The sequence below is a fragment of the Bubalus kerabau genome, chromosome 1 (genome assembly GCF_029407905.1).
Source record: "Bubalus kerabau isolate K-KA32 ecotype Philippines breed swamp buffalo chromosome 1, PCC_UOA_SB_1v2, whole genome shotgun sequence".
In the NCBI taxonomy this organism is placed as follows: Eukaryota; Metazoa; Chordata; class Mammalia; order Artiodactyla; family Bovidae; genus Bubalus; species Bubalus kerabau.
This window is the reverse complement of record NC_073624.1, coordinates 253,715,217-253,742,539: the sequence shown is the minus strand read 5'-3', so window position 1 is coordinate 253,742,539 and position 27,323 is coordinate 253,715,217. Positions and strand designations below refer to the sequence as shown.

General features: G+C 36.5%; 1 protein-coding gene across 12 annotated transcripts in view; it reads left to right on the top strand.

Annotated features, from left to right (window-relative positions):
* EDIL3 (EGF like repeats and discoidin domains 3) overlaps window positions 1-27,323 on the top strand; it is an 818,524-nt gene that overhangs the window by 495,133 nt on the left and 296,068 nt on the right. For 10 of the 12 annotated variants that reach the window (XM_055563384.1, XM_055563418.1, XM_055563390.1 and 7 more), the window contains one exon: window positions 2,718-2,747. The exons of the other annotated variants lie outside the window; for them this stretch is intronic. In XM_055563384.1, the coding sequence (XP_055419359.1) occupies window positions 2,718-2,747 (30 nt within the window). The remainder of the gene's footprint in view (window positions 1-2,717; window positions 2,748-27,323) is intronic. 12 annotated transcript variants of the gene reach the window in all.

Below are 27,323 nucleotides of genomic sequence, written 5' to 3'. Positions count from 1 at the left end.
GGACTGGAAGAAGCACAAGCTGGAATCAAGATTGCCAGGAGAAATATCAATAACCTCAGATATGCAGATGACACCACCCTTATGGCAGAAAGTGAAGAGGAACTCAAAAGCTTCTTGATGAAAGTGAAAGTGGAGAGTGAAAAAGTTGGCTTAAAGCTCAACATTCAGAAAACAAAGATCATGGCATCTGGTCCCATCACTTCATGGGAAATAGATGGGGAAACAGTGAAAACAGTGTCAGACTTTCTTTTTGGGGGCCCCAAAATCACTGCAGATGGTGACTGCAGCCATGAAATTAAAAGACGCTTACTCCTTGGAAGGAAAGTTATGACCAACCTAGATAGCATATTCAGAAGCAGAGACATTACTTTGCCAACAAAGATTCGTCTAGTCAAGGCTATGGTTTTTCCAGTGGTCATGTATGGATATGAGAGTTGGACTGTGAAGAAGGCTGAGCGCCAAGGAATTGATGCTTTTGAACTGTGGTGTTGGAGAAGACTCTTGAGAGTCCCTTGGACTGCAAGAAGATCCTGCCAGTCCAATCTGAAGATCAGCCCTGGGATTCCTTTGGAAGGAATGATGCTGAAGCTGAAACTCCAGTACTTTGGCCACCTCATGCGAAGAGTTGACTCATTGGAAAAGACTCTGATGGTGGGAGGGATTAGGGGCAGGAGGAGAAGGGGACGACAGAGGATGAGATGGCTGGATGGCATCACTGACTCGATGGACGTGAGTCTGAGTGAACTCTGGGAGTTGGTGATGGACAGGGAGGCCTGGTGTGCTGCTATTCATGAGGTCACAAAGAGTTGGACACGACTGAACAACTGATCTGATCTCTGAAGGGACAGTGGAAAAAGTGGTTTTCAAATCACATGAGCTGAAATTCAAATTGACCTTAGACAAAATGTTCTGTCACTAGCAACCTCTGTCCCTTCATCTACCAAATAAGAGTATACTTCATCTCCTTGTTTCTTTTATAAATTCAGTTCACACACACAAAGTGACCGGCTATAAACTTTTTTTTTTGGTGGTTGTTCCTTTTGAATCTCCAGACTTTTACTAACAATGACCCATAAAAGTAACACTTCTTTAAGCCCCTGTGGTCTTTTCCTAAAAGGGGATTCCTGGAAGCTACTGAAGGTTTTCCTCTTTGAACATGTTGTGATGTGTTTGGGACATGATAAAGCAGCAAAAAGCTTTTAAAAATTTCTGTTCTCTACACCATGCGTGCCAAGTGTGTTTGCACTCTCGAATTTTCTTTATTTTTTTTTTCCTGGTGCCAAGGAGACAAGCCAAGAAGTGTGAGAGAAAAATACTGTCAGGGCACAAAGTAAGTTTGTCTTATGTGTTCTCTGTGCAGATGTAACCCTAACAGGAAAGAGAGGAGAACTCTCCCTAGTTAGACAGAGGTACCTTGATGAACGAATCACCTGGGAACAAAGCTCTTTTATAAGCAATTCAGCTGAGTAAATTTTTATTTTAAAACTTCATAAATCCAATGAAGTAGTATTGGCTAGAGTAATATAATTCAACAGTAATATTCTGGTTAAGTTGCACTTGTGCACAGAGCAGAAATATCTTCTCACAGAGCATGCCTGTTAGTGTAAAGGTGAAACGTGAATTCTAGGCAAAATTGTGAAGCTGCTTCTCTCTTGCAGTTCCATCCCCCACAAACACACAGTTAATTATTACCCCTGGAGTTGTGCTGTTCTCAAAAATGTCTCCCTTTTAAAGAACAAATCAAAATGATTAACAATTTGAGTTATAGCTCCAATATAATCAATACATTATAATGATATTACCTAGTCTTATCTCAATTCAGGCTCCAAATTACTACCATTGAAAGAGACCCTGGCTTAATTGGTTTGAAATGGGGCCCAGAGTTTGGCATCTTGTATAGATGTGGAGTTATGAACCACTGCTTTAGCAGAAAGTTGTTTTCATTATGTGATCTCTCTTTTTGTAATATCCATGCTTATCTGTGTATGTGCGGTAGAACACTTGTGTCAGAATCACTTGGGATCAACCTTTAAATTGTAGGATCCTGTGGTTTCACCACAGAACCACCACTACTGAATCTTGAAGTGTGTGATACATATGAGCTGAGTGTATTTGTGTGTGAATGTGATGGGGCAAGAGAAAGATTGAATCTCTGTGTTTAACTAACACTCAGAGTGAGTCTAAGTTACTCTAAGGTTTAATAATTCCTATTTTTTTTTAATAATTTCTACCTCGTGAAGCAGAATTTTTGACAGTTAATAATACCTTTTAATTCCTCTTTGCTAATAGAAAATTTCCATAAAGTGGTGATGGTTGGGGTATTCATATGTAACATATAATTTATATTTTAAACAATATTATTTATAATATAATTTGCACTCAGACTAAAAAAAAAATCAACCTTGTTTGCAAAAGGACAGAAAATTCAAATTTAAATAACTGAATGGTCTTTTCTAATGCTTATTTAAAAATATGGGTGTACTTAGATGTTAATTTAACATGTGTATCTGTTTATCTAATTATCTAATGACAAATTTCTAATGTATGACACAAAATTTCAAGTCAGAGACTTTTATTTATTATTTAGAAATGTGAAATATATTTATGTTCAATCTCAATTTCTCTGTCTCTTTCTCCCCTTCTCTCTCCCTCTCACATCATTCCCACCTCTCTTTCCCCCTACTCCACCCGCCCCCATCTCTTTTCCTTTATCATAGCATCAGATGATGAAGAGCCAACTTCAGCAGGTAAAGTTTCTATGCTATAAAAATTATTCCTATTTAATTTAAGACCTTTAATAGAGATGTATTTGTCCAGGTTTCAACCAGAAACCTGGCACAGTTTAATATACTTTATTTCTTGAATCCATTATGCTGTCCCAGACTAAATGACATTGTTATGAGTTTAAAGTAAAAAGAGAAAATAATTAAAAATGAACTGTCACAGTGGAAATCATAACACAAAACACATCAGTATGAAAGAATAAGGAAAATTGGAATATTAAAACATTGAGAAAAGTACCAATAAATAATAAAATGGGGAGAAAAACTGAAATGATAAAATGCAGAAAAATAATAAAATGAGACTGAAAGGAAAAAGAGGAAAGTGGTAAAACATACTTTCAGAAATATGACTTACCATGATAGAATATTGCATTATCAAATATTTGATATTGAACATGATATTCATATAAGCTTAAGGATAAAAATTATGTTGTTGCTTCAAATACTCACTTTTTTTAAGAAACTAATTTCTGTAGTTATAACTTAATGATACTGAAATTTGGCTTCATGATATTGCTCCTCATTTGTCTGATCAGCATTTATCAAGTAAAGGCTGAGATCTGAACTAAAATCTGTGAGGAATGCCAACGGTACGTTTATAAGAAGAAAGTCAGCACCACAGCCAATCTGGTTAGCAAGTAATAAAAGGCCCAGGCTAGCAGACAGCAAAATCAGGAAAAAGGGATGAAGTCTTAAGATGGAGGGATCAGAGGCTAGTTGGAAGAGAAAGATGAGACCTTTGCACCAGAGTCTGTCTTAGGCAGTTTGAGGGAGTTAGGCCTGAGAGATATGAGCAGTAAATGGTTACTGAAAATAATGGACACAAATGGGACTTGACTTTACAGGAAATGTGAAATGTAGCCCTGTTATTTGGAACTTGGGTACAAGATAGGGTCTTTTCAATTCAGAGACAACATTTCAGTTGGTGAGAAACTTCTTGATTTCTACCTTCTTCTAAAACTGGGTAGGGATTTTTATCTGTAAAAGTAGTTCAAAAAGTCAAAATTCAATAGAATAAAGTGAAATAGACATCTTACAAATATCTTTGGTATACTTCAAAAATACCGTATTGCATGATGCTCATTATCACTGTTTTGAAATGGAATCACAGAATAAGGTAAATTTTCAATTAATGTTTCATTTTCATAATATTGTTAGATAGTTTGTAACCTGATTTGGATAAGAACTCTATAATTTTCTCCTGCTCTAGTCAGTATTATGTAGCATATTTTTAGGAGCAACCGAATCATATGACTCAGTAGCAGACTTATGTGTTGTTATGAGTTTCCACTGCCTGGTTTCTGAATTTTTTACCCTAACTTGAGGCTTTAGTGTTGACAGAGTTGCTCAAAGACTGTTTCTCAGCCTCAATTGAATCTTTTCTTTCTGTGAGTACCAGTCCTTGTGAGCCCATGCTTTCTAGCCCAGTCTCATTCCTCTAATATTTTTATACCCCATTCCTTGTTATGATGCCTGCCAAGCAATTTTGGTGACTTTGCAAAATAATTATTTTTGCATGATGAAGATTAATTGTAACAATGTAAATAATACTTAAAATATAAATATTTCTTGGTATAATTTTCTTGTTTTAAATTAATTTAATACTTTCTATGCTTATTAAGAAATTATTTTGTAAATGCAACTAAATACTTCCCCTGCACAAATATTTAACTTGAGAGTGATCTGAACATCATAGACTTTAAATTATGCTTTAAAACTATTTTTTTTCAGATATGACCAGGTTTTTTTGTGTGATTTTAGCATAGACAATTAGAATAGAACAAATGTATTCTTAAGTAATGTCAAATAATTTCACATGAATATTACATTAAGAAGATTTGCATTTAATAAAGCAGACATTCCTTTTACATTGAACTGCCACTGGGATACAAATGTTATTCCTTTAATTTTATCAAAATATATAATATAAATATAATTGTGTAGTTCTATTAAAACTTTTGATGCGGTATTATGAGGTTAGTAAAGGCCTAATTTCATAAAGACTATGAATAATTGTGGAAAGTGGATTGTGATTGTTTAGTCCTTTGTTGCTACTACTTGCCCCTAATTTTTTCAATAATTTTCTAAATTAAATATTTATTATTCTATTCATATGTCTATTTTATCAAAATATGTCTATTTAAAAATAATATGCATAATATATTTAATAGATTATTAATATTCTCTGTTTTTGCTTTCATCTCCTGCCAACAGAGTTTATCTAGAATGATATTTTCCAGGTTCAGACTTGCTTAATTTATCCTTTGTGATCCTTCTTTATCTTTCTTTCCTGTTATTTCTTCATTCTATTTAAGAAACCCAGTCATTTGTTTGACACAGTAATTGTACCTGGATTAAACTTTTATATGTCCCCATATGATATCTTTATCAGTTTCACATTCTTCCTTCTGATTCACAGTATAATTGGACAGTGACTTTTTAAAATACAACTTTAGTTTCTTTAAATTAAATAATTCGGATATTTCTAGTAGGAGATCTGCTACTCTTCAAAATTCAACAGTAGAAGAAATAATAAAGTAAATGGAGGTGTTTATTGCTGCCAGAGCATCACAGGTTCCTGATCACTAGATGTTAAAATATGAATTATAAGTTAAAATTATTATTTAAAAAATATGTATATGGCTTATCTAAATATACAGGGGCCTAGTGGACACTATGACTGAATGATACTATTTATTAAATATTTACAAGGTAGAGATTTATATAATAAATCTAAGTTATTACCCCGAAGTACACAAAACTGATCAATTATAATTCAACAATCATGATAAATTCTCATTGTCCAGAATATATTTTAGAGAAATAATAGATTTCTGTCTGGACTAACAGATAGTATAAAAATAGAGACATTATAACTCTGAGAAAATTAATGAGATATTAGAGAGTGTGTTACTTGTGTTCTAATTCTACAAAATGATCTGGGCTTTTCTCTTTACAATAGAGCATATTTTGTTTGCCTTATATTTAGAATTATTATGACTGCACCATTAAAACAGACAACTGGTCCCTCCACTCTCTCCCCATACAATTCTATTTACAATATTTTTATATTTCACTGTTTCTTTAGTCTTTTTTCAAATACACCTAATTTCTCTTTATTTGAACCTCTAAATTGCCATGCAAAAAGCAAGTGCCTAGTAACAGCTTTTGTGTGTGTGTTGAGTTATAGAGGGGATGCAAAAAAAAAAAAAATCACATCTGCATTACTCCTCATGGGGATGTATCCCCATATTGACTATGGAGCATCCATTTGTTCATTATTTTTATCTCCAAATGTTCAGATGGGATGCATTAGCCCAGAGCAACATATTTGTAGCATCTGAGTTACTAGGGCAGTTTCACCTAACACCTGGTTCTGTAACTACCAGAAGTTTCTTTTTATTTATCTTTGTTGAATCTTATATTCAGGTATTTAAACATCTTATCGTTGAGTATAAAAACACAAATGAACTATATAAGAAATTCTGTCAAACTAGGTTATATCCCAAGATCTAATTATAAACTAATGAGATTCATATTTTTGGAGCAACCATAATAGATACTGTAACTCCAAATGACTCATATTAAGAGGTGATATATGTACTCCAATTATATTGCTGTTCTTCAAATAATTTTGATAACTCTCTTTCAAAATATCCTCCAGCTATTGCAATATCAGTTATTCTCTTTTATAGTCTCAGAACTGTGTTGCTCTATTCGCCACACAGTGGTCTGAAAAATAGGCCTTCCAAACGAAGATGTCCAAATATTAAGAGTATCTGTGTGTGTTTGTATCTGTAGGTATAAAATACAGATCAGTTTATAACTTTAATAATGCTCTTTAATAAAATTAAGTCAGTGGATGCTTCTCCCATGTTGCACAAATCCAATTTTCATTTGTCTTTTATTAAATTTCATAATAAGGAGAGACTTGATAAATTGATTACACTAATGCCTTTGTGTCTTTTAAGAAATTAAGACATTTACATTAGAAAATTAACTGCTGCAAATGAACTAATCTATATAAATTTAATTTATTAACTATAAGGTCTATCAAATTCAGCTTGCTGTCGTATAAATTTCATTTTTCTTTGTTTTGACTTAGAAGCTATTATTTTACCTCTCTAGAAATACCATTTATTCATCAAATTAATTCTTGTTGTTGTTCAGTCACACAGTCAATGTCTAACTCTTTGCAACCCCATGGATGGCAGCACACCAGGCTTCCCTGTCCTTCACCATCTCCCAGAGTTTGCTCAAACTCAATCCATTGAGTTGGTGATGCCATCCAACCATTTCGTCCTCTGTCATCCCCTTCTCCTCCTGCTTTGAATCTTTCTCAGCATCAGGGTCTTCTCAAATGAGTCAGCACTTCATTTAAGGTGGCCACAGTATTGGAGCTTCAGCCTCAGCATCAGTCTCTCCAATGAATATTCAGGACTGATTTCCTTTAGGATTGACTGTTTTGATGTCCTTGCAGTTCAAGGGACTCTCAAGAGTCTTCTCCAACAGAACAGTTCCAAAACATCAATTCTTTGATGCTCAGCCTTCTGTATGGTCCAGATCTCATATCCATACATGACTACTGAAAAAACCATGGCTTTGACTATGCAGACCTTTGTGGACAAAGTAATGTCTCTGCTTTTTAATATGCTCTCTAGGTTTGTCATAGCTTTTCTTCCTAGGAGTCTTTTAATTTCATGGATGCATTTACCATCTGCAGTGATTTTGGAGCCCCCCAGAATAAAGTCTGTCACTGTTTCCATGGTTTCCCCATCTATTTACCATGAAGTGATGGGACTGGAGAATTGAGGCTTCTGTACTGTGGTATTGGAGAAGACTCTTGAGAGTCCCTGGGACTGCAAGGAGATTAAACCAGTCCATCCTAAAGGAAATCAGTCCTGAATTTTCATTGGAAGGACTGATGTTGAAGCTGAAATGCCAATACTTTGGCCACCTGATGCGAAGAACTGAGTCATTGGAAAAGACCCTGATGCTGGGAAAGATTGAAGGCAGGAGGAGAAGGGCATGGCAGAGGATGAGATGGTTGGATGGCATCACCGACTCAATGGACATGAGTTTGAGTAAACTCCAGGAGTTGGTGATGGACAGGGAGGCCTGGCATGCTGCAGTCCATGGGGTCACAAAGAGTCGGACATGACTGAGTGACTGAACTGAACTAAACTGATGGGACCAGATGCCATGATTTTTTTTGTTTTGTTTTGAATGCTGTTTTAAGCCAGCTTTCTCACTCTCCTCTTTCACCTTCATCAAGAGGCTTTTTATTTTCTCTTTGCTTTCTGCCATAAGGGTGGTGTAATCTGCATACCTGGGTTATTGATATTTCTTCCAGCAATCTTGATTCCAGCTTGTACTTTTTCCAGCCCAACCTTTCCATGATGTTCTCTGCATATAAGTTAAATAAGCAGGGTGACAATATACAGCCTTGGCGTATTTCTTTCCCAATTTTGGACCAGATGGTTGTTCCATGTCTGGTTCTGACTGTTACTTCTTGACCTGCATACAGGTTTCTCAGGAGGCAGGTAAGGTGATCTGGTATTCCCATCTCTTTAAGAATTTTCCAGTTTGTTGTGATCAACGAAGTCAAAGACTTTAACATAATCAGTGAAAGAGAAGTAGATGTTTTTCTGGAATTGTCTTGCTTTTTCTTTGAGCTGACAGATATTGGCAATTTTATTTCTGGTTCCTCTGCCTTTTCTAAATCCAGCTTGGACATCTTGAAGTTCTCTGTTCATGTACTAATCCTAGTTTGGAGAATTTTGAGCATTACTTTGCTAGCGTATGAAATGAGTGCAATTGTGCGGTAGTTTGAACATTCTTTGGTATTTCCCTTCTTTGGAATTGGAATGAAAACTGACCTTTTCCAGTCCTGTGGCCACTGCTGAGTTTTCCACATTTTGCTGGAGTATTGAATGCAGGATTTAACAGTATCCTCTTTTAGGATTTGAAATAGCTCGGCTGGAATTTCATCACATCCAGTACCATCTAGTGATGCTGCTTAAGGCTCACTTGACTTTGCAGTCCCAGATGTCTGGCTTTAGGTGAATGATCACACCATAATGTTTCTCTGTGTCATTAAGATATTTTTGTATAGTTCTTCTGTGTATTCTTACTACCTCTTTGCAATAATTAATTAAATCATTAGAAAAATTAAGAAGACTGGAAATAGAAAATATTACTAAGTGGGATCAATCAGTCAGAAAATGACACAGTTGAGATCTTGTAGCTGTATGATAAATCAGTGGCTAAAATTAATCAAGCTGCAAGTTAGCTTTTTATTCATAACAACTCAAAAGCAGAACTTGATTTTTTTTTTCTTTTTTTCCTTCTTCTCTTGCCTAAGGGAAGATTCTTAATTGCTTTAATTGTCATATGTCAGTTTTTTAATATCAAAGAAAGAGACTGAGTTTTGAATATATAAAATAAATATTAATACTGAATTAGTTCATATAATAAAAATATTAGAAAAAATGGAATTTTAGATGAATGTAGAAGGAAAATCTTTTTAGCAATCAGCTTTATTAAAACACTACACTGTAAACACCATACTGTTTTCCATATATTTATAAAGTTAAAATTTCATCATTTACTTAAATGTACATCTGTATTTGTGGCCTATTAACATCTGATTCCAAATGGTGGTAATGATAGAGATAATTGCCTGGATACAATAATTTATAATAGACTTCTTGTGACCTTTGTGATGCCCATCAGAGGTGGAGGCAGTGGTAATTCAGCACACCAGAGCTTCATCATTGTTACTAGTTCCTTCTAAATCTTTTATTATGTTTAATCTTATAAATGATCAGTTTGGCCACTGAGGAAGTGCAGTGCTGCATGCTCAGCTGTTTAGTCACGACCAGCTCTTTGTGACCCCGAGGACTGTAGCCATCCAGGTGCGTCTGTCCATGAGATTCTCTGGGCAAAAAACTGGAGAGGGTTGCCATTTCCTCCTCCAGGGGATCTTCCCAGTCCAGGGATGGAACCCATGTCTCCTGGATCTCCTGCATTGGCAGGAGAATTCCTTACCACTGAGCCACCTTAGCAGTAATAAAGGTTTAATATAGTTTTATAAATATATATTTGTAGTTTTATAAACAAACTTTATATATGTATGTATATAGTTTAAAACAAATATACACACACACATATATATGTATACATGAAAGTGAAAATGAAAGTTGCTCAGTCGTGTCTCTTTGCAACCCTTTGGACTATACAATCCATGGAATTCTCTAGGCCAGAGTACTGGAGTGGGTAGACTTTCCCTTCTCCTGGGGATCTTCCCAACCCAGGGATCAAATCCAAGTCTCCTGCATTGCAAACGGATTTTTTAAATATCCACTTATATATATATAAATAGAAGCTAACCACAGGACCCAGTGATTAGGTAGTTTTCTCTAACTTTTGAAATGCTCAGTTTTAGTCTAACAAAAGCATTACTTCTGTTTATGGTGGACTTTCTGATTTTCTTAATTGTGGTGCAGATTCCTCTAGATCTCCTTTCTGTTTTCTTGTAGAATTTAATTCTGCATGGCAGATTATGCTTAATTATTCTACAACTTAGGCATTTTAAAAGGAGTGGTATCTAACCATATTATTCTCTAATGAACATGAGTTGCTTTTTCATTTTGTTCTTAGCACTTATTTCCTTGGGAATCTACAGTAAAGTTGCACATCCTTTTTTGTTTCACTTTACGTTTGCTACACATTTTCTCCTTTTTTATACAGGCGTGCCTATTTTCCCTCCAGTTCGTAAAAGAGGCTTACTAATTATTTTATCAAGTATATCCTTTGCTCATAAATACATACTAAGTAGGCTTATGGGCTTTCCTGGTGACTCAGACTGTAAAGAATCTGCCTGCAATGCAGGAGACCCGGGTTCATTCCCTGGGTCAGGAAAATCCCCTGGAGAAGCGAATGGCTTACATATTAAAAACTAAAATGTTTTTTGCTGCAATCTTTAAAGAATAGCAAGAAGTCATTATTTTTAGATTCTCAGTGGAATAGGAAAGAAGAAATTGCTTCTAAATATTTAGCTTTGGTCAATTCACTAAGACAGTGGTGAAAAGGCCAAATAGTGCTTGCTTCTTTTTTTAATTAAAAAAATGTGGGTTTTTTTTGATAAATACTTGATAGTGGTGTTGAATTGTGAGAAAAATCATTATTTAAATTTCTACTATATGTAGATAGTATTTTTCTTATTTTATATTTTATTAAGGTAAACAAAAATAGTAATAAAGGTATATCAATGGAAAGGAAAAGTATATCAGTCAGTGTTTTCTGGAGAAGCAGAATCAAAAGGATATATAATATATATAAGTATATAAAATACAGAGATTTATATTAAGGAACTGGCTCCTGTGCTTGTGGGGCTGTCAAGTTTGAAATCTATAAGGCAGGCCAGCTGAAGACTCTGACAGGATTTCTGTTTGTCTTGAGGCAAAGTTTTTCTTCACAGAGAAATCTGTTTTTGGTGTCAAGGCCTTGAGCTGATTGGTTGAAGTCCACTCAGATTATGGAGGGTAATCTGCTTTATTTAAAGCCAACTGATTGCAGATGTTAATCACATTAACAAAATACTTCCACAACAGTATCTAGGTTAGTATTTGACCAAGCAGCTGGGTGCCCCAGTCTAGCCCAAGTTGACAGACAAAATTGAACCATCACCAAAAATGAGTAAAAGTTATATAAACACGAAATATTTTAATTTTCAACCTATGTGCTTCAGGAAAATAGACCAATGCATGTTGTCCCACTATCTGTGTACACTTGGACTTCAAGCCTTATTTAATTTCTAGTCTTCCTTGCTATGACTGTATTTATCTCTAAGGCCTTCTCCAATTGTCCCTGTCCTTTCTTGTTGTTGTTGTCCCAAGTTTCACCTCAAAGTTTATTACAAATAGAGCATTGAAGAAGTATTAATTTAATATTCCAGAAATTTGTTGGCTCAGGAAGGCATTGAATTTTCCTATTCACGATGGGCAGGGTAAAACCTATGGACCGAAAGGCCTAAGCCTGTGCCTTTAGGTGTTTTTATTCTCAGACCAATAGCTATCTTCTTAAAGATTCCGTACATTAAAGAGTTACTATATGACGTCTACCCCATAATAAGCACAGGGATTCTAAGCTGTTGCTTTTACATTCATTATCATCAGTGTTGTTTCCCATATTATTATTGTTATTTTGATTATGATTATTTGTCAGGCAATGTGCTGAGTGTTTTATGCACAATATTTAATTTTCACAATAAAAGAAGACAGATAATTAAATATTCCTATTTAAATACATGTATATATGTGTATATATATACATATACACACATGTACAGATATATATATTCCTTTTAAAGGGGAAAGCACTGAATTAATTTTAAAGCCTAAAGAAATATGTCCAAGGTTACACAGTAAGCAACTAACAAAAGGAGGATTCAATTCAGGTTTCTCTGGAGAAACTTATGCTTACTCTGTTGGAGCAAACTGCCTTTTATTCAGTTAGAAATAGCTGCCTCCTACCTATGAAGTATTTTCCTTTTATAGGTTTTATTTTCATTGTCTATAAAATGGATTAATAAAAGGCTTGCTGTTAGGATCACATATACCATTTCTTTCAGCTGTGAAAGTAATAGTTATTCAATTTCTTTTTTTTTGTCATGCATATATAAGGCTGGCCAGAAAGTTCATTTGGGTTTTCCATACCATCTTATAGAAAACCCGAATGAACTATATTATAAAGCTGTACCTAATAATGTGCAAAATTTTGCCTTTTATTTTAAATGATAATCTGATTACTTAGTCATTTATGGACCTTGTAGACATTTTAAAAATAATAAAATAGCGAAATTAAAATCCTCTTGCCTACCTTCACCCCTATTGAATATTTGCATTTTCAAAAAACATTCTGCCTCAATCTAGTTGCTCTTATAATCTTCTCCATGTCCATGGCTCAGTCCAAAATCATCAGGGTCAACCCTAAAGATTCCCACTACATTCCATTCTCACCAGACCCTTTTAGCCTCTCCTTCAAAAAATATACTGCACATAATCACTTCTTGCCATCTCATATACAATAACCCTTGTCCAATAACACTTGGTCTATCACGTAGTAGCCTTCTAAGTGGCTCTCTTCTTGGTACCCTCAGCCACTCTGCAGTTCATTCTTAGCAGAGAGGCTGAGTGAGTCTCCTACTAGGCCATGAGATCCCATCACTCTTCAACCTCAGGCTACTTTAGAACCTCTCATTCAACCCTCCAGTAGATTTAGGATTGAAACTGGATGTAATTTGCACCCTTCATTACCTCCCTGGCTGCATTTTCTCTGTAGTTATCCTGTCCTCTATTTTCCATGTAACAGACACAAGGCCTGAGCACGCACTGTCTTGGGCAGGGTTTTGCACTCACAGACCCATTATCAGACAGCTTCTCCTAAAAGTTATCTGCATGACTCCTCCATCATATCCTTCATGTCTTGACCTAAAGATGCCTTTTCAGAAAGACCTTTTTTTCTCTAAAATAGTCACACCTCCACCTTGTCATTATTCCCTGCTTTGCTTAATTTTTTAACATTAGCACTGTCTGTACGGTTTATGTATTTTGCTTATTTCTATCTCTAGCCTGAATATAAACTCCCTGAAGGAGGGGATTTTTTATCTATTTTATTCAATACTAAATGCCTAGCTGCTAGAATATTTGTTTGGTATATAGTGGATGCTTAATAAATTTTTGTTGTAAGATTGAATAAAAAAATAAATTGTTATGCTGATTTTAAAGCATTGTTAACCCAAGAACATACACAGTTCTTCCCTGTATGATATAAAGAGGAAAGATGATAGATATAGTTCCCAACTTAAGAAATAAATAAAAAGATAGCACTAATACCTTAATGAGAATCTGAAGGATGCTTTGCATGCCTATGTGCATCCTCAATCGTGTCCAACTCTTTGAGACCCCATGGACCATAGCCCGCCAGGCTTCTCTGTCCATGAAATTTTCCAGGCAGGAATACTGGAGTGAATTGCCATTTCCTTCTTCAGGGGATCTTCCCAGCCCAGGGATCGAACCTAGGTCTCCTTCATACCCTGCACTGGCAGGTGGCTTCTTTACCACTGTGCCACCTGGAAAACCCTAAAGATGCTTTAAAGGTCTTAAATCAATAGTTAAAAGTCATTACATGGATTTTTGTTTTTCTGTTTTCATTGCAGTAGAATAAAATACATTTTGTTTAGTAGTTCTTTGAGCATGGTATCCTAACAAAGCCGATAATTTAGTGATTGTTAGTAATTACTGAATGGACCCTGCAGCAGTAATGTTAAGAAGCCTCAAACCTGACAATAACCACTGTCCAGAGCCGGGCAGGGTAGAGGTCAGGGAGGCAGCAGGAAGGTTGTGGGCTGGGCCACTGGTTTCCAGGGTTTGAACTCCAAGGGAAATAAAAAAGGGCCTGTAGTTTTTTGTTTTGTTTTGTTTTTTTGGTACAATGACTTCCTTCTTATTGCATTGTTATCAGTTCAAGTCTCATTAATAAGCTCACAGACATGATTTCAAGTAATTTTATTTTCCAAGTTGTGTGTGTGTGGGAGACTTTTTAAGTCTTTGAATAGTACCTGGATATAGTGTTCTTGGGATACACCTTTTTGTTTCTAATTTTTAATCTGATACAGATCTTCAACTGGTAGAATTAGCAAAGATTTAGAGATCCATTCCATACTTTGCATCTAATTTTCTGCTAGTCTAAACATAAATCTCAAATGAGAAAATATCCAGTGTTTCTTATCTAAGGTAAATCATATGTTTTGAGAACTTACTAGAGACTGTTGAAAAAGAATGAACAATCCAATTCTCAAAAATAAAAACCATTGTTCAAATCAAGTAAAAGTTTGTACTAAGCCTTTAGATTTTTAAAAGACATTGTGATACCTAAGACTGAAGCCCTGTGACATCTGTTTCATTCCATAACTTAGTGTTTAGAAATGTGTGGGAGGAGTTGTGCAGGTAGTAAACAATGAATATAAACAAACTAAAATAAGAATGATCAGCAAGTGAATAAATAGGGATTTCCCCCCAGGATTTAAAATATGTGTTTATTTATTTATTTTGCTGCACTTGGTCTTATTTGTGGCACAAGGGGTGTTCAGCTGTGGCATGAGGACCTTGTTTCCTGACCAGGGATCAAACCTGGGCTCCCCACATTGGGAGCTTGGAGTTTTAGCCACTGGACCATGAGGGAAGTCCCCCTTGCCCAGAATTTTAACATTTAGCATCTTTACCTAGTCAAACGCTTTGTTTTGCAGTAAGGTTTATTTATAGTATCATCAAGAAACCACTGAGAATTCTGATCCATGTTGGGTTCTTATGATATGCCATTCTTTGATCTGATACTTTTTAAGCAGAATGCTCAAGTAAGTTGTCTAACCTTCAAGATTAATAGTGTTACAGAAGGAGATTAGCATATTTTTAAGTAAATTGAGTTTTCAGACTTTTTTTTTTTCTTTTTTTCAATTTCCTGTATATATATCATTCAGTTTCTCTACTCCGTAACACTTTGGCGGGTGGCGGGAGACAGAGAGACAGAACTATTGCTTCACACTAATTTTATTCTTATTCTGAAAATGAGGGAACCAGTGAAAGCTGGTCTCCTAAAAACATTCTTTCATTTCACTCCATGAAACTTGTGCCTAGCTTTTATGACCCATCACACCCGTGTTTCTTCTCCCTAGGAGACAAACAGTCACTGCTCTTCCAAGTCATACATGCTGCGCTCAGTCTCACTTCAAAGCTTTAATTCATGGTTTTCTGTCTAGGGCATACTTTCCTTTCCCTTTTATATCTCCAGAACCTATCCCTCTTTTTACACTCATCTCAGGTCCTGTGTTTCTCATCTGCTGCAACCTATACTGATGTCTCTTTTCCCTAATTTCACTTTGTGTATCTGCTGGGAATGTTCTTTGTAGCAGGTAACTGCGATTACCATGACTGGGGAAGGAGTCCATTCTCTGAGATCAGAGCTTCTTCATTAAAGTGTTAGTCACTTAGTTGTGGCCAACTCTTTACTTCCCCATGGAGTGTAGCCCACCAGCCTCCTCTGTTCATGGAACTCTCCAGGCAAGAATACTGGAGTGGGTAGCCGTTTTCTTCTCTGGGGGATCTTCCTGACCTAGGGATCGAACCCGGGTCTCCTGCATCACAGGCAGTTTCTTTACCACAGAGCCATCTGGGAAGCCATCATTACACCTTTCAAATATACCATGTTTCTGTGAATATAAAAGCATGTATGGAATAGAGGTCGGGGATATAATAGTTTCTATTCTTACAGGGATTTGAGTTTATTTATTATGTACTAGATGTTCATTGGAATTGCTTCGCCTCCTGAACTGGTGACTCAGGCTTGACTGTCACTCATTCTTGTATTTTATTCCCAGCAATGTTTAAGACAGGATTAGGAGAAGGCAATGGCACCCCACTCCAGTACTCTTGCCTGGAAAATCCCATAGACAGAGGAGCCTGGAAGGCTGCAGTCCATGGGGTCGCTGAGGGTCGGACACAACCGAGCAACTTCACTTTCACTTTTCACTTGCATGCATTGGAGAAGGAAATGGCAACCCACTCCAGTGTTCTTGACTGGAGAATCCCAGGGACGGAGGAGCCTGGTGGGCTGCTGTCTGTGGGGTCACACAGAGTTGGACACGACTGAAGCGACTTAGCAGCAGCAGCAGCAGCAGGGTTCAATATCTGTGTTGTGATCAAGATACATACCATTATTCTCACCCCTTAGGATCATAAAGCAAAAAGAGAGAAAGAAATTAACTTAACACGGTGCTTTGCAAATATACAAAATATGCAAGCTATGTGATAATTATATCCTCTTGGACTGGTATAAATTACAGTTATGTCAGTCACAGTTCTTGATTTTGATCTTTCCTTAATCACTTTGACTACAGGTATATTAGTTTTCCAGAATTCCTATAACAAATTACCATTACCTCATTGGCTTAAAACAACACACATTTGTTCTCTTACAGTTGTAGAGGCCAGAGTTCTGAAACCAAGGTATCATGAGGGCCACAGTCCCTCTGAGTGCTCTAGGGGATAACCCTCCCTTTCCTCTTCTTGGTCATGGTGGGTGTCAGCATTTCTTGGCTCCTGTGGTTGTGGCCACATCACTTCATTCTCTTCCTCCTTATTAACATCCTCTTTTCCTGTCCTGTCTGTGGCTTCTCTTCTGTGTGTTATATGGACACTTGCCATTGGATTTAAGACCTACCCATGTGATATATGGAGAAGGTAATGGCACCCCACTCCAGTACTTTTGCCTGGAAAATCCCATGGATGGAGGAGCCTGGTAGGCTGCAGTCCATGGGGTCGCTAAGAGTCGGACACGACTGAGCGACTTCATTTTCATTTTTCACTTTTATGCATTGGAGAAGGAAATGGCAGCCCACTCCAGTATTCTTGCCTGGAGAATCACAGGGACGGCAGAACCTGGTGGGCTGCCGTCTATGGAGTGGTACAGAGTCGGAAACAACTGAAGCGACTTAGCAGCAGCAGCATGTGGTATACGATGATCTCCTCTCAAGATCCTTAACTTTAATTACGTCTGGAAAAACCTTTTTTTTCAAATAACATAGCATTCAGAGATTCGAGGATTTGATCCCTGACATTGCTTTTTAGGGGAAGCCATTCAACTTACTTCCACAGCTAAAGTAAATGTGGTAAAATAAAGGTAGAGTGAATTAGGTTGTCCTCTTTTTGGACTGGAAAATTTTAAGTAAATGAACGTATTAATGTTCAATGAAAGATTTTTGCAAGAATGGGTAGACTATATATTCTTGCGCCTCTAATATATTTTATTTCCTGGATTAAAAATTGATCATAAAAGTATAATGATGAAATCACAATTGACTCAATAAAGCAGCACAGAGGACATTCATAAAGCCTATGAAAGTGAAAGTGAAAGTCGATCAGTCTGTCTGACTCTTGGTGACCCCATGGTCTATACAGTCCATGGGATGCTCCAGGCCAGACTACTGAAGTGGGTAGCCTTTCCCTTCTCCAGGGGGTCTTCCCAAACCTATAGATGTGGTCAAAGTCCATTATAATTCAGTAAAGGTGGAGCTAACTTCAATATCACTGAAAACTCTGTATGTTCCATGAAGTGGGTACTAGGTAAAACAAAAAAATTATATAATAGATATAATATAGTTAATTTAAACAGATATGTTTAGAAATGTCTACAGAAGAGGAAAAAAAAACAGATTTGCAATTTTTAACCACATTATAAAGTATCTCCTGTTCATTTTAAAGAAAAGTATTATTCACAAATTTCTTCTTAAATATGTTTACATGCTTTTATAATTACTTGATATTTTACAATTTCTTCAACTTTAATGCTGAATTCATTAATTTGTAAAAGCAAGAAAAAGGAAAGCAGAGCCCCAGATTTTAGAAAACTGAAATGCATTTATTTTATTCAGTCAGCTTAAAGTAATACATAATGAGAAAACATAAAATTAAACTTTACCTTATTTTTATTTTAGTTTTATTATTTATCAGCAGAACAAAATCATCTTGATATGGGTAATCTGTTTTAAATAGAAAGCAAATATTTACTGTGGCAAATGAGAGCAGTCTTTATCTTTAAATTCATTTTTTTTTTGCAATTTGGGAGCCAAAGCTTAATCTTACTATAATAAATATAGAAACTTTTAAATTGTTACTATTTAAAATTTTACTTTCATGATAATTTTAACTATAATAAATCTTATTGTTAAATTACTGTATTTTTTATACCTAGAAGATATTCTTTGAAAGGAGTGGCAATAAAGGGTAAATTAGAATGTGCTTGGACAAGAGTCTAAGCTCTTTCTAGATTCAGGTAACAAGAACCAAATTTCTCAGTGTGATGTGGAAACGACCCTTGGGAAATCATCATGTTGAGTAACTTGAGGGATAGAGCAGAAAATACCAGTAGATTGCTGTGAAAAATGTGTCAGGAAAACATTCTAATGGAATTTCTTCCACTTTATTTATCAGTGACCAGGATACCCAATAAATGCATGTATTTCTGTTGCTGAGTTATTTATGGCACTGCCAACTTCTCTACCCTATGATTGATAGAATTTGAGAATAGCCTTACTGTTCACCATGTGTTATTAGAGTCAAGTTCTTCAAGTGGACACAGCTTCTTTATAAGATTTTAAATATCATGACTGTTATACTTCTTCAATTGCCTCTGTGAAAGAGAGTCTTTCCAGTAAAACAGCTTAGTTCATTGGCTTTCTTGCTCCTTTGTTGCATCACTGCTCATCTTTATTTTTTGTTACTTACTGAATGTTTCTAGTTTATTTTACATTATTTTGGAGTTATTCAAAATCCCTCCTGGAATAAAAGTGGGACACAGGTACAAATACATGACCATGTAGAAATTTACTATATTAATTATTAAAACTTCTTATAGGACACACTACATTTAAAAAACCATACAAAAGTAACATTTCCCTTTCAGGTCACATAGCCATTTTTTGATAGTTGGCCTTGGGCCAATTAACTTGTGCTTATAAATGGTCACAATAGAAAAGAGGATTTTAAGAGCTACCTTGAGACCACTAATATGCGACTTCAAAAGAAGAGCAGAAGAATCTTTGAAGGATATTGATGTCTCAGTTGTAAGAGGCCTGCTGAATTTGCAAGTTAATTGGAACTCAAGCCAACAAGGGAAGAACAGGTTGCATGTAGACCTAGAGACAGAAAATAATTACATAATGACTAAAACTAGGGGCTTAATGGAGATGCATGCAGATTTTATGATAGAATTGAAGAAAAAATGAAGAGTTTTTTAATTAAAGAAAGGGCTAAACCTGGTTATAAAAATATACTATCTTGATTGAGAAAATTTAGTCACTTTTTTTAACCTACTTTTTGATGAAAATAAAGGAAATAAATTCTGTACCAAATATAATTAGGATAGATAGTATTCAAAATATTTTAATTTTAAAATCAGTTGTATTCTGTATTGTTACTCTCAGAAGATATACAGTAGATAGTAGATATTCCTCCCTGAAGTATATGAAAATGAATTTGACTAATAGGACTATACAAATGTGTAATTTGTCCTTGGACAACTAATGATTTTCTAATGAAATATTTTAAATAAATTTTATAATAATGATGATTGGGTTTATTTACCAAGAGTCCCCAAGATGCTGTGAATGTTCTTTACTAAAGTGAAATCATGTTTGATGTTTTGTTTTTACTATCTAGTTTAGAATAAAAGTAATAAAACTACAAAGCAACTAAAGTGGAGCAAACAGGTAAATCAAAGCATTTTTTCTAATAGTAGATTCCAGTATCTATAAAAATTCTCTATTCAATCTCAGGAATTGGCAAAAGCCTGTAACAATCTAAATGTTTTTTTAAAAATGTAACTACAGGTGTGTGCTTCCCTTACTTAAAATTTGCCTCTTTTCTAAGAAAGTTGATATTAGAAATACAAGTGTTTTGTCTTGTTTCATACAAAAGAGTATATTTTTTTCCTTAGAGAAATGTGAACACTTTTTATTTGTATTATCTTCTTGTAAGTGTAGAAATGCAATAAATCCTTGACCTAAAGTTCCTAACTGCTACTTGTGAGAATACAATGGTTCCATTATGTTACAGATTTTATAATGGTCACTCACCTATGTGACCTTTCCATTCAATTATTGGAGTGTATTCTCATTTAGGATTTCCCTGAAGATCACTTTGAATATTCATCCAATCCAGAGGTTCCCATGCATCTCATGAGGCATTATGAACCTTCAGGAACATGTGCCACACATCCAAATCAGCACTAAGATTCAGATTCCCTTTGAGAGAAATTTGTGGAATTAATTTACCTGTATGATTCAAGCCTGTTAAGGGGTTCATTCAACATCTGTTGGGTCATCTTTGCTAGAAATTTTATCTAAAGAAATAAAAAGTATTCCTAGTGGTAGTATTTACATAATTCCCTAGATTTTAATTTAGACAAACATGAGGTGTAATGCTCATAAAACACCCCATCTTTGAGATTCATTCACCTTAATGTTCTGCATCATATTAATATATTAAAACCTGAATACTTTTCAGCTTTTGCATCTTGTAAGTTAATCTTTTTGAAAAAAAATTCAGTAGTTTGAAGATAATGAATGTAGTTAGTTTTATCTGAAGCATTCTACATGAGCAACAGTCTTTTACCTGTTGACATTTTCTCTTTGACCTCAGTGACCCTGTATGTTAGTTTGACTTTAAAAATGTTCGCTTTTTATTTAGTGTCCAGTTTCTTTGACCTGTCTATATAGTTTTTACTGTCTCATTACCCCCTTTTCTGTAATCTCTCCCAGGCTTCTATTAGTTCCTATATGAGAAATATTCCCAAATCTGGGTAGCTAAACATCTTAGTGATTCAGTTTTTACAGTGCAGTGATGAAACTTTCAATTATTAATTGAAAATATATGTAAAAGATCCAGGGGGATACCCAGCTCATAAAATATGGGAATTTGCTTTCTCTTCTTCTTTTCTATAAACGTGGCCTCACTCTTGAATTTCATATTTCCATTTTCAGATATCATCTAGACACATTTAATGACTTATCAGCAAAATTTTTTTTCTTCAAAAATGTTCTTAACTTTTTTCCCTCTCTGCTCTCATGTCTTACCTTTCTCAATGACATTACCAATGTCTCTGTCAGACATAGACCATCCAAGGCACCTTCTATTTCACTCTCTTCTTAAACATGACTTTTTAGGATCATTTGTTGTAGCATAAACTGTTTTTTGCATTTGACATAATTTATGTAGATTTTATCACGTAACTAAGTTTTCATATTTTAAACTGACAGATTTCTATTATACTTCATAATTATACTGAGGGCTGCTTAACTATTCCTAAACTTATGGACATTTGAATTTTTTCAAGCATTTCACTTTTAGTCTATACAACTTTTCTAGAAAGATTAAGTAACTATAGAGTTAATTCAAAAGATTGGATCGTTAAATCAGCCTTATACAAGTCAAGAGATCTTAGCCAATGTCAAAGCTTACTAGCAATTTCAATGATAGAAGCAGTCAAGAGGCACAAGTGAAGCAAAGAGATTTAGGACATTGAGGACAGCTCCCTAGGTCCTTTTTTTCTGCACTGGACACATGATATCTGACCCTGGAAAACAACTGGGGTCTCTGTGTATGGACATGGATTATCACGTGTACATGGGTGTTTAGATAATAGTCAATCTTCATATAGTTGACTAGCTTATATAACATTTGCCATGAAACTGTGCCTTATAAATTCATAGATTATAGATTTGTTTACCAGAAATAGTCCTAAACTAGAAATATACCGCTAAAAACATTTATAGATAAGCCTTTTCCTGTTAGCAAATATTTGTTAGCAGGTTTAGTTATCTGTATATTTACAAAAAATGGAAGGAAACGTTTGCCTTTCTTGCTCTTGGGTCATACTCCTTTTTTTTTCTTTTTTTTTTTATTTAATTTAATTTTTATTTTTTTTTTTTAATTTTATTTTATTTTTAAACCTGAAACACTGTAAGTATTGTATTCGTTTTGCCAAATATCGAAATGAATCCGCCACAGGTATACATGTGTTCCCCATCCTGAACCCTCCTCCCTCCTCCCTCCCCATACCATCCCTCTGGGTCGTCCCAGTGCACCAGCCCCAAGCATCCAGTATCATGCATTGAACCTGGACTGGCGACTCGTTTCATATATGATACTATACGTATTTCAATGCCATTCTCCCAAATCATCCCACCCTCTCCCTCTCCCACAGAGTCCAAAAGACTGTTCTATACATCAGTGTCTCTTTTGCTGTCTCGTATACAGGGTTATTGTTACCATCTTTCTAAATTCCATATGTATGCGTTAGTATACTGTATTGGTGTTTTTCTTTCTGGCTTACTTCAATCTGTATAATAGGCTCCAGTTTCATCATACTCCTGATTCTTGTTTAGTCACTCAGTTGTGTCCGATTCTTTGCAACCCCATGGACAAAGCATGCCAGGTCTCCCTGTTCTTCAACATCTCCTGGAGTTTGCTCAAATTCATATCCATTGAATCAGTGATGCCATCCAACCATCTCATACTCTGTCATCCCCTTCTCTTCCTGCCTTCAATCTTTCCCAGTACCAGGGGCATTTCCAAGGAGTCAGTTTTTCGCATAAGGTGGCCAAAGTATTGGAGCTTCAGCTTCAGCATCAGTCCTTCCAATGAATAATCAGGATTGATTTCCTTTAGGACTGACCTGTTTAATCTCCTCGCAGTCCAAAGGATTCTCATACCCCTAATTGTTTGGCTGATCTCTCCACAAGATTCAAGTGATATACATTTGGTAATTAGTATTCATAGACTCTGATGCTGGGAGGGATTGGGGGCAAGAGGAGAAGGGGATGACAGAGGATGAGATGGCTGGATGGCATCACTGACTCGATGGACGTGAGTCTCAGTGAACTCCGAGAGTTGGTGATGGACAGGGAGGCCTGGCGATTCATGGGGTTGCAAAGAGTCGGACATAACTGAGCGAATGATCTGATCTGATCTGATCTGATTCATAAACCAGATTATTTCTTTGAGATATAATACACAATAAATTATTTTATTACCCTAGCAAATATATCCTGTTAAAATGTTATAAACACTCAACTTTACTGTGATCCATGCTTGAGTGCTTAATAAATGCTTAATGAATATCTTAGGCTTTCCTCTGAAGATGAATTTTAGTGGAAATTGTATCAACTGGAAGAATTGTCACTCAGTTTTTACCCTTAGAAAACAACTTTTTGGGGTCTTTCCAATTATGCCAGTACTTTTAATGGAAGTTTTTTTCTTATTATCAATATCTACATAATTAGCAATGCCTGTCTGCTGCAAACATTGGCCTGATATGGACTTAAAATATTTTGTTTCATTTAAAATGAGTTTCAGTTTCATTAGAGTAATTATGTGACTAATCACTTCAATTTTATTTTGAAGAGTATAGTATTTCACAGAACTGTGAAAATGTTTAATTATCTGGTTATGTAATAAAATATATTCCTATCTCTTAGTTTGAAATCATATCAGATATCATCAAAATGTGTACTAATTTAAGACAATATGCTATTCTCTCATATATATTCAGTTCAGTTCAGTTGCTCAGTTGTGTCAGACTCTTTGCGACCCCATTAATCACAGCACGCCAGGCCTCCCTGTCCATCACCAACTCATGATTTGAAATAGCTCATATATATTAGGATTCCTTTTTTGGAATTTGTGGAGGTGATGGAATTCCAGTGGAGCTATTTCAAATCCTGAAAGATGATGCTATGAAAATGCTGCACTCAATATGCCAGCAAATTTGGAAAACTTAGCAGTGGCTACAGGACTGGAAAAGGTCAGTTTTCATTCCAATCCCAAAGAAAGGCAATGCCAAAGAATGCTCAAAATACCACACAATTGCACTCATCTCACATGCTAGTAAAGTAATGCTCAAAATTCTCCAAGCCAGGCTTCAGCAGTCTGTGAACCGTGAACTTCCAGACGTTCAAGCTGGTTTTAGAAAAGGCAGAGGAACCAGAGATCAAATTGCCAACATCCGCTGGATCATGGAAAAAGCAAGAGAGTTCCAGAAAAACATCTACTTCTGCTTTATTGACTATGCCAAAGCCCTTGACTGTGTGGATCACAATAAACTGTGGAAAATTCTGAAAGAGATAGGAATACCAGACCACCTGACCTGCCTCTTGAGAAACCTATATACAGGTCAGGAAGCAACAGTTAGAACTGGACATGGAACAACAGACTGGTTCCAAATAGGAAAAGGATTATGTCAAAACTGTATATTGTCACCCTGCTTATTTAACTTATGTGCAGAGTACATCATGAGAAAGGCTGGGCTGGATGAAGCACAAGCTGGAATCAAGATTGCCGGGAGAAATATCAATAACCTCAGATATGCAGATGACACCACCCTTATGGCAGAAAGTGAAGAGGAACTAAAAAGCCTCTTGATGAAAGTGAAAGTGGAGAGTGAAAAAGTTGGCTTAAAGCTCAACATTCACAAAATGAAAATCATGGCATCTGGTCCCATCAGTTCATGGGAAATAGATGGGGAAACAGTGGAAACAGTGTCAGACTTTATTTTTTGGGGCCCCAAAATCACTGCAGATGGTGACTGCAGCCATGAAATTAAAAGACGCTTACTCCTTGGAAGGAAAGTTATGACCAACCTAGATAACATATTCAAAAGCAGAGACATTACTTTGCCAACAAAGGTCCGTCTAGTCAAGGCTATGGTTTTTCCAGTGGTCATGGATGAATGTGAGAGTTGAACTGTGAAGAAGGCTGAGCGCCAAAGAATTGATGCTTTTGAACTGTGGTGTTGGAGAAGACTCTTGAGAGTCCCTTGGACTGCAAGGAGATCCAACCAGTCCATTCTGAAGGAGATCAGCCCTGGGATTCCTTTGGAAGGAATGATGCTAAAGCTGAAACTCCAATACTTTGGCCACCTCATGTGAAGAGTTGACTCATTGGAAAAGACTCTGATACTGGGAGGGATTGGGGTCAGGAGGAGAAGGGGACGACAGAGGATGAGATGGCTGGATGGCATCACTGACTCGATGGATGTGAGTCTGAATGAACTCCGGGAGTTGGTGACGGACAGGGAGGCCTGGCGTGTTGTGATTCATGGGGTCGCAAAGAGTCAGACACAACTGAGCCACTTGAACTGAACTGAACTGAACTGGATAGGAGGAATTGAGCATTTGCATTTACTTCCACCACTAAACCCTCTTCAGTCCTACCAACACAAAAAGCTTTCTGTTGCAAAAATTTTACTGGAGATTTGAGGCTCCCTGGAAGAAATAAAAAGGACATAATGACAACAACAAAACTACACACACACACACACACACACTCAAAACCTCTCTCCCTCTGAAATCTGCTGCCTTGTTCAGTCCTCCCATTGAAGATCTCATGCTTCAGGTAACGGCAGAGACCTACTTAAGTATAAGAGATCAACATTAGAAAGCACTGCCAGGCAAAAACAATTCCTAGCTAAGAGGTGTTTATTGGGGGCTGCTTTACCATTTGGAGCCTATTGTCTTCCTTTGATGTTTGAACTTTTAATATATGCATATTAGGGTTTTCCATCTCTTTTTTCCAAAAATGGTTAGAAAATGAGGGTGATTGTTCTGGTTATGTGTGACAAAGGAAAAAACATGAAAGCCGTCAATAAGGTGAAATTGGGTAGAGATCTGTGTCTAAAGGATTTGCAGACTCTTAGCATAGCTCTGCATGATAGAGGTGAGCCATGAATTTGGCTCTAAACATCCTCCTTAAGGGCTGCTGTTTTCAACATATAAAAGATCCTGAAGCACTGGACCATCTCATCACTAACCACCAAAGACATTCAGAAGCAAATCAACTTGCAGTTGACTCTTTAAATAGAATTCTGGGTCTCTCCATTGAGTAAGTTACTGCTGGTAATTAATTATTCTGGAAATCTTCACAGTTCGGCAATCTCATTCCATCTCGGAAACCTGAATATTTTGATGACTCCTAAAATCGAAGCCTTCTGGCTGGTGATCTTCACTAGTCCATGTTCTCATACAGCTCTGGTTACTCTGCTCACACCCAAATTTCTGCTGTCACCTTGTTCTTAAAATTAAAGAGCACTATTCCATGGCACACGGAGAAGGCAATGGCACCCCACTCCAGTACTCTTGCCTGGAAAATCCATGGACAGAGGAGTCTGGTGGGCTGCAGTCCATGGAGTCGCTAAGAGTCGGACACGACTGAGTGACTTCACTTTCACTTTTCTCTTTCATACACTGGAGAAGGAAATGGCAACCCACTCCAGTGTTCTTGCCTGGAGAATCCCAGGGACGGGGGAGCCTGGTGGGCTGCCATCTATGGGGTCACACAGAGTCGGACACGACTGAAGCAACTTAACATTCCATGGCACACAAATTCCATGACATGCTGGACGTCTTCGCAGACATGTCTTTATCTTAACACAGTGTTTCCAAAAGGATGGTACTTACTGCTGCTTGTCATTGGACAAGCTTAGGTGGTAGGCAGACAAGACATGAATAACCTTGAATGACATGGTGTTACACAAAGTGTTGCTTTCATGCTAATTCTCTTTTATTCATTCTGATCAAGTCAAGAATAGCTCAATGTGTTGGTAATCTTTAACAAGTCTCTAGCACTTTATAACGGAGAAGGCAATGGCAACCCACTCCAGTACTCTTGCCTGAAAAATCCCATGGGCAGAGGAGCCTGGTAGGCAGCAGTCCATGGGGTCGCGAAGAGTTGGAAACGACTGAGCAACTTCACTTTCACTTTTCACTTTCATGCATTGGAGAAAGAAATGGCAACACACTCCAGTGTTCTTGCCTTGAGAATCCCAGGGATTTGGGAGCCTGGTGGGCTGCCGTCTATGGGGGTCACACAGAGTCAGACATGACTGATGTAATTTAGCAGCAGCAGCAGCACTTTATAAACGTATATT